Raw genomic sequence first — 13,423 nt, forward strand, 5'->3', positions numbered from 1 at the left:
TTACAGTGATGGCTGCACAATGGTGATTTTCCAACTCTACGATTTCTTCCACATTTCTCTCTTTCTCTCTCTCTTTTGTTTGGTTAAGTAGGTTTTGGTCCAGGAGGAGCAAGGAGGTACTACTTCTAAAAAAATATATATATATATATATATACACACACACACACACATATATATAAATGCTCAAACTTAAAGATAACTGAAAGAATTACACAAGAAACACCTGTTTACTCACTACTTCAATTCTGAAAAAGCTAGCATGTTGCTACATTTGCTTTATCCCCTCATCTATCCGTCTGATGACAGAATTTATAAACTCGGACATTTTTAACATGTATTATATGTTTTAACTCTTTTTTAAAAATAATTTTCACACTTATTGTAAAGCTCAAAGAACAATAAGAGAACTTCCATACATGCTTTACCCCAGTATTTTTGTCCCTGAACCACATGAGAGTGGATTGCAGGAATCATGTCCCATGACCATCAATGCTTCATTTTCTATTTCCTAAGAATAATGACATTTTCTGACGTTTCCACTTTGCTGCTACCGAATTTAGGAAAGTTAACACTGACATAGTGAAAACACTTTGGTCTGATCTATCATGCATTTCCAATCTGACCAGGTGTCTCAGTAAGTCCTTAACAGCATTATTTTTCCTCTCTTCTGTACAGGATCAGTTTGGGATCATACACTGCATTCTGCTTTCATGTCTTTTTAATCTGTATTAACTTAGAACAGCTTATTAGCCTGTCTTTGTTACTTCTGTCAATGATATTTTTGAAAAATTATAGAAGTCTCCCCATTTGGGGCATGCCTGATGTTCTCTCGTGCTGAGATTCAGCTTGTACATTACTGACTGGAATGCTACACAGGTGATGCTGTGTCTTTCTTAGGGTACCACATCTTCAGATGCACGATGGCCATCTGCTCTCACTGCTAGCTCGATGAGGATGGTTCAGCTTCTCAGCTGTATTGTCACTATTTACCCCCTTGCAATTAACACTTGCTCAACAGGAAGACCCTTTAAGATATGCACAGCTCTCAAAGTCTCTCTCTCCTCATCTATGCATGCTAAACTCTTCCTCCCAGGTCTAACATGTGCCGCTAATGATCGTTGTCTAAATGCAGACAATCCTTGTCTTACAGTGATGGCTGCACAATGGTGATTTTCCAACTCTACGATTTCTTCCACATTTCTCTCTTTCTCTCTCTCTTTTGTTTGGTTAAGTAGGTCTGGGCTGGGTTCGAACCCGCCACCCCTGGTGCACAGGGCCAGCATTCTAACCACTGAGGTACAGGCGCCCAGCCCCTTCCACATTTCTCAATCAATCCCATCATCTATCTATGTAGCTATACCTCATAAGGATGGATTCATGGATTCCTATTTTATCCAATGGGTTACAATCCATTATTGTCCCGCTTTCTTTTGATGCTCAAATCAGAAGCCCATGAGAGTCCCTTCAAGCTGATCCTGTATCCTTTTCATAGGTCCTCCTTAGTTTTTCAATCACTTCCTTACTTTCTGGTACAAAAAAAAATACATATATATGCATTTGTGTGTCTTTTTTCCTGTCTCTGACCTAGAGTAAGCCAATTCTCCACAGACACAATTCCTTCCAGATAAAAGGCTCTCTGCCGATTTGGATGGCTGTCTAGAGTGCTGGCTGGCCCCAAGGCGTCTTTTAAAAAGTTGTTTTTGGATATGACCAAATTAATACAGTATAATTACCCTCTCTTGGAACAGGCTGATTTAAAATTATTATGCTCTCTGAAGTTTTCAATTAACTGGGACCCTAGTAGTCAAGGGCTTACTAAATGTTCTTCAGCAAAAGTTCTAATGCATCCTAGTTTTCATGTGGAGTCTTGACAGGGCTGGAAATGACCCATGGCGTCTGCAGGTTTTACTCATTCAGTGATACTTATTTACTTTGCCCCAGGCACCATGCCTGAACCATGGCTTGTTTCTGTCACACTTAGAGAAAGGCCAGGTAGTCAGGAGCTGCCCAGTAAATTGTAATGATGAACCACTTTAATGAGCAAATGGTGAAAAATTCTTAAATTAGCAAAAGACAAAAACTCTAAAATTCTTACAAAAAATATATATCTAACTGCCTTATACCAAGTGCAGTTCAAAAGCAATATCAGGCACTAGTTCTGGAACATCACGTTGTAAAATAAAAATCTTACTTTGGTCTAGACTTACTTTACAGAGTGATCCTAAGCTGGATTCTACACTTGAGGAGGAAAAGCCCTGCCATAAAGAACACTGAATCAGCTGACAAAACTTAAGAGTATGAATCATGGGATACTTAAAAGAGTATGAATCATGATATAATTTAACATAATGTTAAATTCCTTAAAGTTGATAATGGAATTAAGGTTATGCAGGAGAATGTCCTTGTTCCATGGAAATACTCACTGAGCTCTTTAGAAACAAAGACGTAGCATGATGTACAAAGTTATTCTCAAATAATTCAGAAAAAAATTAACACATATACATGTGTATATGTATACGTATGTGCACACATGCATGTAGTACACACATATGATTATGAGAAAGCAAATGTGGCAAAATGTTAATAGGCAGTGAATCTGGGTAAAGAAAATAGGAGTTCTATGAGCTATTCTTTCTACTTCCCAATAAGCTTAAATTTATTTCCAAATAAAAAGTTAATTTAACTAACAGACTTTTTTTTTTTTTTTGAGACTGAGCCTTACTCTGTTGCCCTGGGTAGAACGCTGTGGTTTCACCATAGATCATAGCAACCTCAAACTCCTGGGTTCAAGTGATCCTCTTGCCTCAGCCTCCCGAGTTGCTGGGACTACAGGCATAAGTCACCATACCTGGCTAGTTTTTTTATATTTTTAGTACAGATGGGGCTGACTGATCAGCTGTTTAGGCTGATCTTGCACTCCTGAGCTCAAGCAATCCATCTGCCTCAGCCTCCCAGAGTGCTGGGATTATAGGCATGAGCCATTGCGCCCAGCCAAAACATAGGTATCTTACTTACTGGTGCCATCAATGCTCCTGCTTCTACATGTGCGAAGCAACTGTGTCAGGGCTTCCCGTATCACATCTCTTTAATCCTCACAACAATTCTTAGGATAAGACTATCATTATCCCCCATTTTACAGGTGAGAAAACTGAGGCACAACAAGGTAACTAACTGATCAAAGGGCACATGGCTAGGATATAGCAGAGCTATGATTCAAACATGACTATTTAATTCAATAGCACAAAATCCCTAACACTGTTAAAATGAGAAATGCAAATCCGTTACCTGAGGGTAGGAATCTTCGAATGCCCGATCTGGAGTCATGTGCTTGATGACATCAGCCAAAACCGTATTTACCTCTCGTTTCTAAGGGGGGGGGAATGGAAATCAACTTAATCCTACTAAATGGAAATCAGTGACCATTTTCATCAGGGAAAGAATTAAGATACTCAGAATATATCACACTTCTTCCAAGAAAAGGTTTCAAATATTCTGCTAAAAATAACAGAAGGGGGGAAATCCCACCCATACAACTTGGTCTAGTTCTATAGCCTTGCACAAAGTCAGGACTAAACACTGTTCTCCAAGGTCATGAGGCCTTACATCGTGCCTCTCAGAGCAGTGGTGAAATTGGCCATGCCACATCCTACCCGCCCGACCCAGGTCCCTCTCTTAGGCACCTGTAGGGACAGCAGAGAGACATTGTGTAAAGAACACAATCTCACCCCCATAAGCCATCTGATCTAACTGCTCACTGTTCATTTTTGCCACGTGCATTAGCAGTGACTACAGGCCCATGGCCTGTTTGTATATGGCTCACTAAAGGGATAGTTTTCAAGTCTCTAGCCAAGTGTTGATTTACAGAAAATAAGTACAGGCAGAAAGACATGCTAAACATCATCATTAGGATGCAATCCACAAAACCCAGTCTTGGAAACTCAATAGGACAGGAGACCCAATTTTTTCAAAAAACAAATTGCAGGGGTTGGGGGGAGGGGAAGAGAAGCAGGGAAGGAAAGAGATTGAGAGAGAACAGATCAAAGTACCCTAAGAAGCCCGCAGCAATGTATATATTAATAACTTATTCTAATCCTGATTTGAATAAATAAACTAAAAGAATTAAAAGACAATTGGGGAAACTGGAATATTGACAATTTAGTGATACCGAAGAATTATTAACTTGTTAAGTTAGGATAATGTATTCAGATTTTGTTTCAAAAAGGGAATCCTTATTTTTACAGATGTGCTGAAATATTGGCAGAAATGATAGGATGTTTGAGATGTGTTTCAAAATATTCCAGGGGTATAAAGAAGTTGTAAGGATATAAATGAAATAAGATTTATCACAAGTAGATAGGTGATGGGTAGAAGGAAGAGCATATGTTAAAAATTTCCACGATAAAATGTAAAATAAAAATAGGGCCTGTAGCTGCAGAAGTCTGTTCTGATAGTGCTGAAGCACCCCGTACAAGTTTGTTTTTTCTGCCTTGTGAACGCACTCAACAATTTGTAACAAAATATGTCTCTCCGCAAAAAGAAGGAAAAAAAAAATCAATGGACCGACCAACATTTATGAAATGTCAACAGTATGTAATGTCAAAATGAGACAAAACCAATTTCTGGTGTTAAAGACCAGGATGGGGGTTATCTTCAACTCTCTAAAGGCTAGGGATTGTGACCAGTGCTGGGGAGTTCTGAGGGTACGTTATTTCCTATTTCTTGCTCTGGACAGTAACTACATGGGTATATTTTTTGAAAATATGTTGAGCAGCAAACTTACAACATGTGCATTTTTTTTATACATATGCTTATCTTAGTCTGTTCTGGATGCTATAACAAAATACCATAAATTAAGCAGTTTATAAACAACAAATTTATTTTTCACTATCCTAGAGGCTAAGAAGTCCAAGATCAGGGGACTGTCAGAGTTAATATTTGGTAAGGGCCCAGTCCTCATAGATGGAGCCTTCCTGCCATGTCCTCACACAGTGGAAAGGGCCAACAAGCCTCTTTGGGCCTCTTTTATAAGGGCACTAACCCCACTAATCGCCTCCCAAAGGTTCTTGCTATTATTACACTGGGGATTAAGTTTCAGTAAATGAATTTTGGGGGGATACAAACATTCAGACCATAACAATGCTATACTTTAATTTTTCAAAGTTGATTAAAAAAAAAGCAACTGGCAATGGGATATAAACACATTTCCACCTACTTCTAAAGTGTTTGCTCTTTGACAAGCCTGGTATTCCCCAAACTCTGGCTCTAGTCTGTGCCTAGTGAAAGAAGCATCTCTGTTTGCTTAGGAAAAAAATTACATGCAAATCAAATATAGTCAGGAAATGACGCTTATTAGACCCCTATGCAAAGTCACATTACATGTAAGCATAAAAGTCTCTAAGGTGTCCTACACTGAGAAAAACTGTTTAACTTTGTATAGTGCAGACTTTCCCAAGTACATATAAGCATGGAACACTTTTGTTACAGTGTACATATTAATACTCTACCATACTTTATTATAAAGAACACAATTTTTATAAGTTGTAAGAATGATTATCATTGTAAAATGCCTAAGTGCCTAAACTAGATTCATTTACAAACATGAAAAACTATAATTCTTATAAAAACAATACCACAGTCATACATACTGTGAAATGCTTGCAGGTGTATTCCACCCACACTTCAGCACAATTAATGTAGTCCTACAAGGAAAAAGTAAAACATCTTTACAATATGCACAACATGGTATACCTTATGGAAAAAGTTCATCTCATAAGAACAGTTCATGTATAGAAAACTGTGGCCCACTGATAATTTAACCATGAGGCATAAGTTATACAAAAACACACATTGCCTGAAACTAATTAGATTTCCATTCAGAATTGCTCCTTGGGCCAAGGTAGAAATCTGGGAAGCTCCACTATGCTTAAAGAATTGGAAGAAGCAAAGGGTGGCATTCTCCAGAAAAAAAAAAAATTAGTTTTTCACTAATTATAGCTTTTTGTTTTTAAAGAAACCTATTTATTTTAATTGTATCATTTGTTTACCTATAGGGAGAAATGATAGCTTAAAGGTACATTTCTTTAATTTCTTTTCTTTTTTTTTTGAGACATATTCTTGCTCAGTTGCCTTGGCTAGAGCACAGTGGCTCCATCACAGCTCACTGCAGCCTCAAACTCCTGGCTCTAAGTAATCCTCCTGCCTCAGCCTCCCAAAGTGCTGGGAATACAGGTGAACCACTATGCCCAGCCAAAAAGATAATTTTTAAAATGAATAAGTACACCACATAACTAAAACAAACAAACAAAAAAAACGGTCAATTTAAAATCTAAATGGTCACCCACCTGTGGATTCTTCAATTTAGTGATAACTTTCCAAGCTTCGTTGAGAATCTGAAGCCGATCACTCTCTGGAGGATCAGCTAAGGCCAAGTTTAACCCCAGTGACCGAAAAAGGAGATGCTAAGAAAAATACAAAACCGTCGTTATTACTGGAGATTTTAAGTCAAGGTACCTTGAGCGTACGTAACAAAAAAGAGAAAAGTTTGTAACATTCAGTCCTTCTTACAGTTAATCTTCCAATAACCTCCTTTTGAAGTTCTACTTCAGATTCATACACTGAGCAGAGCAGTGTAAAGAGTTGGCTCTGTGCATCTGTGGGCCAAAATATTTCACTGGACAAAGCTTTTCATAAATGACTGAGATTTATTTTTAAAGATGGTAGACCCACAACTTTCCTAAATACTTCAAAGTGAGCTAACCTGATGGACAGCAATTACATGGTGTCTAATAGCCACACCTTCTAATTCATCTTCCATTGTGTTCCTCAGGAACAGAGTCTTCGCTTGTTTTCTAGCTGGCCCAGGCTGCCCCCAACACCAGACTCTCTCCCTCGAGAGCTACTGGACAGACACTGCCCCTTTGTTCTCCCCTTGTGCACAGTTAAGAGCCTACCTTGGGGAAACCAGACTCATCGCACTCTTTGATCATCCCAATGAAATCCATGGACCTTGTGGCAACGAACTCAGCACAGAAGGCTGACATGACGGAATTCAACAGCAAGGCACTATAAGACAGAAAATGTACCAAGTCAGCTGAGGCACTTTATGAAAGGCGCTTTAATTTTAGGATGCACATTGCTGGGAAGCCCTTTAATGGTAAGTTTGGGGCAGAGGGGAAGATTCTAGAGACTAACATAGTGTTATGTACATACTTGGAACCTGAAAAATGTTGAATTAACTGGATGTTTAGATAGTTGGGTGGATGAATAGACAGATAAATCAGCAAGCAATCCAATCCACTTAAACAGAAGAAAAATAAGCCTTCAGTCGGCAGGTACACTAATAAAGTTAAACATTAAGTAACCATATTAAGCCACACTGCAAATATATCCATACCTCTTATATATGAGGTCTTATGTTATAGGCATCTACCACCAAAAGGCCGGCAGAGGGGAAATCTCATAAATGTGGGAGACAGGAAGATCAAGCTCCTCCTAGCCAATCACCTATCATAGCCCCATAGGGAAAAGAGTACTATTATCCTCACTTTATAGATAAGAAGACTGAGTACACAGAGGTCAAGTAAGTAGCCCAAGGTCACAAGGCTAAGAAGGAATGAAGCCATGATCGGAGGGCAGATACCTGGACTCCAGTGGTCTAAGCCTCTGTGCTACCCTGTCTCTGGGTCAGCTATCTTGCCCAGGTAATAAGTATACCAAGTTCAAAAAGAGTAGCCAAGTCCATTTTCAAACTCATGAATTATGAATCTTAAAATACTTACTTGTTTCCTAGTTTCTTACATCTCTCCATCATCTCAGTCAGCAGAGCCTAATATGTTAAAAATAGTAATAAAAAAATCATCAGGCTGGAGGCTCTAAAGCAGCATTTCTAACAGATTTCCAAAGTAATACTCTAAGTGATGCAGCCACATGTCCATTTACATAATTCTCAGTGCCTGGTAGGGATGAGGAGGGCAAGGGAAGAAAGATATTTTTACAGAATTTGGCAGAATGAATAGGAAGTAGGGCCCTGGTGTCAGGTACACTTGGGTTCAAATCCAGCCTTGCCAACTACCATTAGCAAGACCTCAGGTGAGTCAAAGACTTTGCTAAGCCTAAGTCTCCTCATCTTTGAGGATAAAAATGCCACTTTCCCATCTACAAGGTTACTACAGGATAAGGCTGGGGGTGATGGTTCACACCTGTAATCCCAGCACTCTGGGAGGCTGAGGCGAGTGGATTGCTTGAGATCAGGAGTTTAAGACCAGCCTGAGCAAGACAAGACCCATTCTCAAAAAATAGGCAGGTATTGTGGCAAATGCCTATAGCCCCACCTACTCGGGAGGCTGAGGCAAGAGGATCGCTTGAACCCAAGAGTTTGAGGTTGCTGTTGCACTCTAATGATGCCACAGCACTCTACCAAGGGCAACAAAGTGAGACTTTGTACCCCCCCCCCAAAAAAAGGTTGCTACAGGATTACAGAGGGACCTTCTGAGCTCTAGAGGATGAAGGAGAGTAGAAATTATTCGTTGCCCTCCTCTTCTCTGACCCCCATGCTCCTTCCCATTTCACAAGGTGCCCACAGGGCACTTAGTAATGCATGTGACCAGCCCTGGGCTGCAGCTTAGTGCCCACCAGTCATGGCAAGAAGTGCTTTGCACGCAGGGTGTCACCTCTCCCAACCCCCCTCCAGGCAGGGCTCTAATTCTCCCATTCGACATACTACAAGAAACTGAGCCATGAAGAGTGCCAGGCTTCACCCAAGGTCACAAAGCCTGCGACAGTAGCTAGGTGGGAATTTGGCAGGCTGACATCAAAGGCCACGTTCTTTGCCTTATTTCCTCTCCAACACATTTTGAAGTGTATTTTTTCCTCAAAAGGAAGGAAATGTTTTACTCATTGGAATACTGTTAATGGCTTTGGAGCTATCTTAAGGCAATTACATATCTTTAAAAGCACTCCTTTTTTTTTTTTTTTTTTTTTTAATCAATGGAAGAAGTATCCTTTAGGGCAGTGGTTGGGGAAAGGTCAACCCTAGGACTAGGACACGAGCTAACTAGAGGACACTGAGCACTGATCCAGGGGCCAGCTAACTGCTGTATTTCCCTTTTCTTGTTTACGCTTCACTGTAGCCTTGTGAGGGCCACAGAACATCCCGTTTTACAGATGAGGAAGCCAAAGCTCAGAGAGGTAAGCCCCTTCCTAGTAAGTGGTGGAAAGGATACTTGCACCAAAATCTGGCCCTGAAGTCTGAAAAACAGAAGGATCATCTTAAGTACAATTCCAGCCTTTCCAGCTGTGTCCCTCTGTGTCACAGGTGTTGCCTAAATAAAGGTGATGGTTGACAATGGGTCTTTAAGGAGATATTCATGTTAAATGTGGTCATACTGGTGTGGCCCTAATCCCACAGGAGTGTCCCTATGGGAAGAAGAGGAAGAGACAGGAAGGATGAACATACATAGAGGAAAAGCGGTGTGAGGACACAGCAAGAAGGCAGCTGTCTGCAAACCAAGGAGAGAGGCCTCACCAGAAGACAATCTTGCCAGCACCCTGATCTTGGACTTACAGCCTCCAGAACCGTGAGGAAACAGTCTGTTTTGCTTAAGCCCTTAGTCTGTGATATTTTGTAATGGGAGCCCAAGCAGACCCCAAAAAGTCCAAATCAGTGATGGTCTTTTATTCTCCTTGTTCATGGTGGGTTAGACATGGGCACATAACCTCTTTCCGACTGTAAGAGGCAGGATGGGAAGTCTTCTGGGAGCTTTGAGGAATCGAAGGTCCCCTGTCTTTCCACCTCTGGATGCAGCGACATCTGGACATGATACCAGGAACGGCTGCAGACATTCTGCTCCTTGCCGGATCGGATGGCAGAGCAGAAAGATGAACTGAAGCTGCCTGGTCTAGAGCCTGCACTTGTGGGAGAGGAAACCCTGAATTATACTTGAAGGCTGTGCTAGTTAAATCTGGTCCTTGCAGCCAGAAGCAGCATCCTAGCTGAAAACAAAACTAATGACATCACACATGGCTTCCCTAACCCACTCATGGGTATTTATTTTTGAAAAGCCATTCTTAAAGACTAATACCAATGTGGTTTTAGAAAAAGGATAGGAAAGGGAAAGGGATGGTCTCTGTATAGCACCAATACTCCCCAACATGCACAAATAATTATTCAATGCCTACCTAATGAACAATTTTAAGGTACAGTTGACCCTTGAACAACAAGGGTCTGAACCGTACAGGTCTGCTTACATGTGGACTCTTTTTTCTGACCAAGCACTCACCAAAAATGCAGTATTCTCAGGATGCCAAACCCAGGTATATGTGGGTTCCACAGGGCTAACAGTGGGACCTGAATGTGTGGATTTAGGTATACATGGGGGTTCTGGAACCAATCCCCCGAGCATACTGAGGGACAGCTCTACCAGCCACTACTGTAGGTGCTGAGGACAGGATAGTGAGGACAACAGGCAGGAACCTACACCGCACAGGTGCGTTCTACTTACACACACGTATGTGGAAGCACACACAGGTACACACACAAAGAAATGAAATGTCTTGGCCTACCACTTCTGGGAAGACGGACCCAGTTAAATGCCAACATATAGACAAAAGATTCTCGCCATTAAGATACGATAAATGCTTAAGCTGAAGTTTTCTTTTTCACAAAGGATGAATGCATTAAAAATGCATCCAAGAACATAATAACTTTTTAAGAGAGCTTTGTTGTAATATAGGAATCTAGGAATACAATAAGTGCCCAGACAGCCAAACATTATGGATCCCAGGCAGGTCTGTTGGGGGTTATTAAATTTTTTTTTTTCTGAGAAGTGACGGAATTGATTATCTTTGGCAAAAAGAAGATGAACAATTGTTCAAAACAGACTGAGATCAAAACGAGCCTCTTGGCTGGGATCAACCACTGAAAAAACTCACAGCTCAGCATATTCCATTTCCACATGCAGCACAGCTTGAAGACTCAGAAGATTCACAAGGCAGGCATGTACTTAGAATGCTCACGTTCATTTTAGGCCTTTGTTATTGTCATTGCCCCTACATGTCACTTAGATATAAAATTTTGTTGTTTTTATAAAAATTGTAACAATAAAAAACGCTTCTGGACAAAGGTTCAAACAGCACTGGCGTTGAGAAAGACATGTGCGCCCTCCCTCCATCAACTGCCACTTCCCAGGGATCACCACTGTCCACACTGTGGTGTTTATTTAGAACTTTCCCTATGCCCTGTGGGTAAATATAATTGAAAAGTATTCTATTACATCATAGAATAACTTTATAAATATTGGGTTGCAACTTGCCTTTTTTACTTCAGAATCTAGCACGGTCCTCTCTCCTCCCTACACTCAAATTGACCTTACTCTTTTTATTTTTTTAAACAGTACTTTGGTTACTGTTTCAGGCCTTACTCTCTAATGCCTGAGGAATCTATATCATGGATATAGTGTAACATTTTGATAGATTGATAGATTGATTAGATTCAATCTAATTGATAGACTCTTAAAACCCTTTTGATTTTGAATTAATTATAGACCAATGCGTAATTGCAGAAACCATAGAGAACTCACCACCCGAGCTTCTTCCATTGGTAACATCTTATTTGACTATAGTACATTATTAAAGCCAGGAAACTGACAATGGTCTAATATGGGCATCCTCAAACTACAGCCCACAGGCCACATGCAGCCTAGGACATTTTTCCAGCCCGCTGGGTGTTTTTGCCACTCCTGCCTGCCCTGCTTAGCAGCCGACTTGTCCTGGGGCCCGCAGTCTCGCTCTCTAATGGTTTGAGGGACAGTGAACTGGCCCCCTGTTTAAAAAGTTTGAGGACCCCTGGTCTAATACAATTAACTAGACTATTTCACCAGGTTTTATTAAAAAAGCCTTTTATGGAAGGAAGAATATGCTTTTGTGTCTAATTCCATGACATTTCATCAATATATATGGATTTATAGAACCACCACCATGTTTAATGAGTAAAATTTTTTTTTGAGACAGAGTCTCATTATGTCACCCTCAGTAGAATGCCATGGTGTCATAGCTCATAGCAACCTCAAACTCTTGGGCTTAAGTGATCCTCTTGCCTCAGCCTCCCAAGTAGCTAGGACCACAGGCGCCTGCCACAATGCCCACCTATTTTTTTGTTGTTGCAGTTGTCGTTGTTGTTTAGTAGACCCAGGCCAGGTTTGAACTCGCCACCCTCGATGTATGTGGCTGGTGCCATAACCACCGCGCTATAGGCGCCGAGCCAATGAATGAATTTTTTAAGGTGATCCCAGAGTAGGGTTAATTTCCCTATTTCAAAAGTATAGGAAGTTAAGAAAAGAAGCCAGGCCAAGGCTGCATTTCTGTTTTTCTAAACCAAGATTAACTAATATAAAGTCCAAGCAACTCCCAAATTTGTCCTTCTGCCCTTACTAAATGAACTTCCCATCAGTGTGTACAAATACTGCTTCATAAAAGAGAATGAAATGATATGCAAGTTGTATTTTCCTTCTTCTTCCCCCCCTTATTTTCCTAAATGAAGCAAAAACATAAACATTGAGTAAAATAAAAAACTAATCTTAAAATCTAATACCCTGCCCCTAATCCAGAGTTAATATGCTCAAGTTTCAAAGAAATACAATATTTCAATGCAAATAGAAATTCTATACCCTAGGCATTAAAAAGAAGAAAATTTTAATTTTTCCTATTATTTCTCTTGCACTGAGATTTTTTTTCTAATTCAAAATAATAGGACTATATTTTTAAGGGGGATTCACAGTGACCACAGCTATTCTTGGATTTGCATTACTAGGATAATCATGTTTTAGAATGTTTAAAGTATAATTTATAGTATGTCCATGGTCCCAGGGGTCAATTTGTTAGGACCTTTAAATCCCATCTCAAGCACAGCAATTAATAAGAGATACCTAGAGAGAGAGAGTATAGAGGAGGAGATGAAAGAACCTGCTGGTTTCAAGAGTTAACACCAAAATGGATAGGTGCCTTTGATTCTTTCTAGTTGTGTGACCTTAAGCCAGTCTGAAAGCCTCAGGTACCTAACTGTAAATTCAGAACAACAGTAGAACCTACCTAAAGAAGCCATGAAAGTGAACTGGGAAAACCCAAGGAAAGCAAGTGACACAGCTCTGCACAGACTGAGCCTCACAAAAGAGGGAACTGAGTAAGAGACTTGAAAGTTTAGCTGCATCCACCTCCTACTTCCATTCTCCATTTGCAAAAAGCTCCACCTTGTAAATGCCTACCGGAATGATTGATGGGCACAAAACTTCTGAAACAGGGGAAGTATTTGCTATGATGTTAAGAGAGGGAAAATCACAACAAAGTTAAACAAGGGAGGCTCAGCGCCCATCGCTCAGTGATTAGGGTGCTAGCCACATACACTGGGGCTGGTGGTTCAAACCGGGCCAGG

General features: G+C 40.4%; 1 protein-coding gene across 1 annotated transcript in view; it reads right to left on the reverse strand.

Annotated features, from left to right (window-relative positions):
* CUNH16orf62 (chromosome unknown C16orf62 homolog) overlaps positions 1-13,423 on the reverse strand; it is a 107,422-nt gene that overhangs the window by 52,222 nt on the left and 41,777 nt on the right. The window contains exons 10-14 of the mRNA XM_023513772.1: positions 7,779-7,825; positions 6,951-7,062; positions 6,342-6,458; positions 5,646-5,699; positions 3,286-3,366 (exon numbers count right to left, since the gene is read on the reverse strand). Of these exons, the coding sequence (XP_023369540.1) occupies positions 3,286-3,366; positions 5,646-5,699; positions 6,342-6,458; positions 6,951-7,062; positions 7,779-7,825 (411 nt within the window). The remainder of the gene's footprint in view (positions 1-3,285; positions 3,367-5,645; positions 5,700-6,341; positions 6,459-6,950; positions 7,063-7,778; positions 7,826-13,423) is intronic.

The sequence above is a fragment of the Otolemur garnettii genome, unplaced genomic scaffold (genome assembly GCF_000181295.1).
Source record: "Otolemur garnettii isolate 467f Iridium unplaced genomic scaffold, OtoGar3 scaffold00044, whole genome shotgun sequence".
Lineage (NCBI taxonomy): Eukaryota > Metazoa > Chordata > Mammalia > Primates > Galagidae > Otolemur > Otolemur garnettii.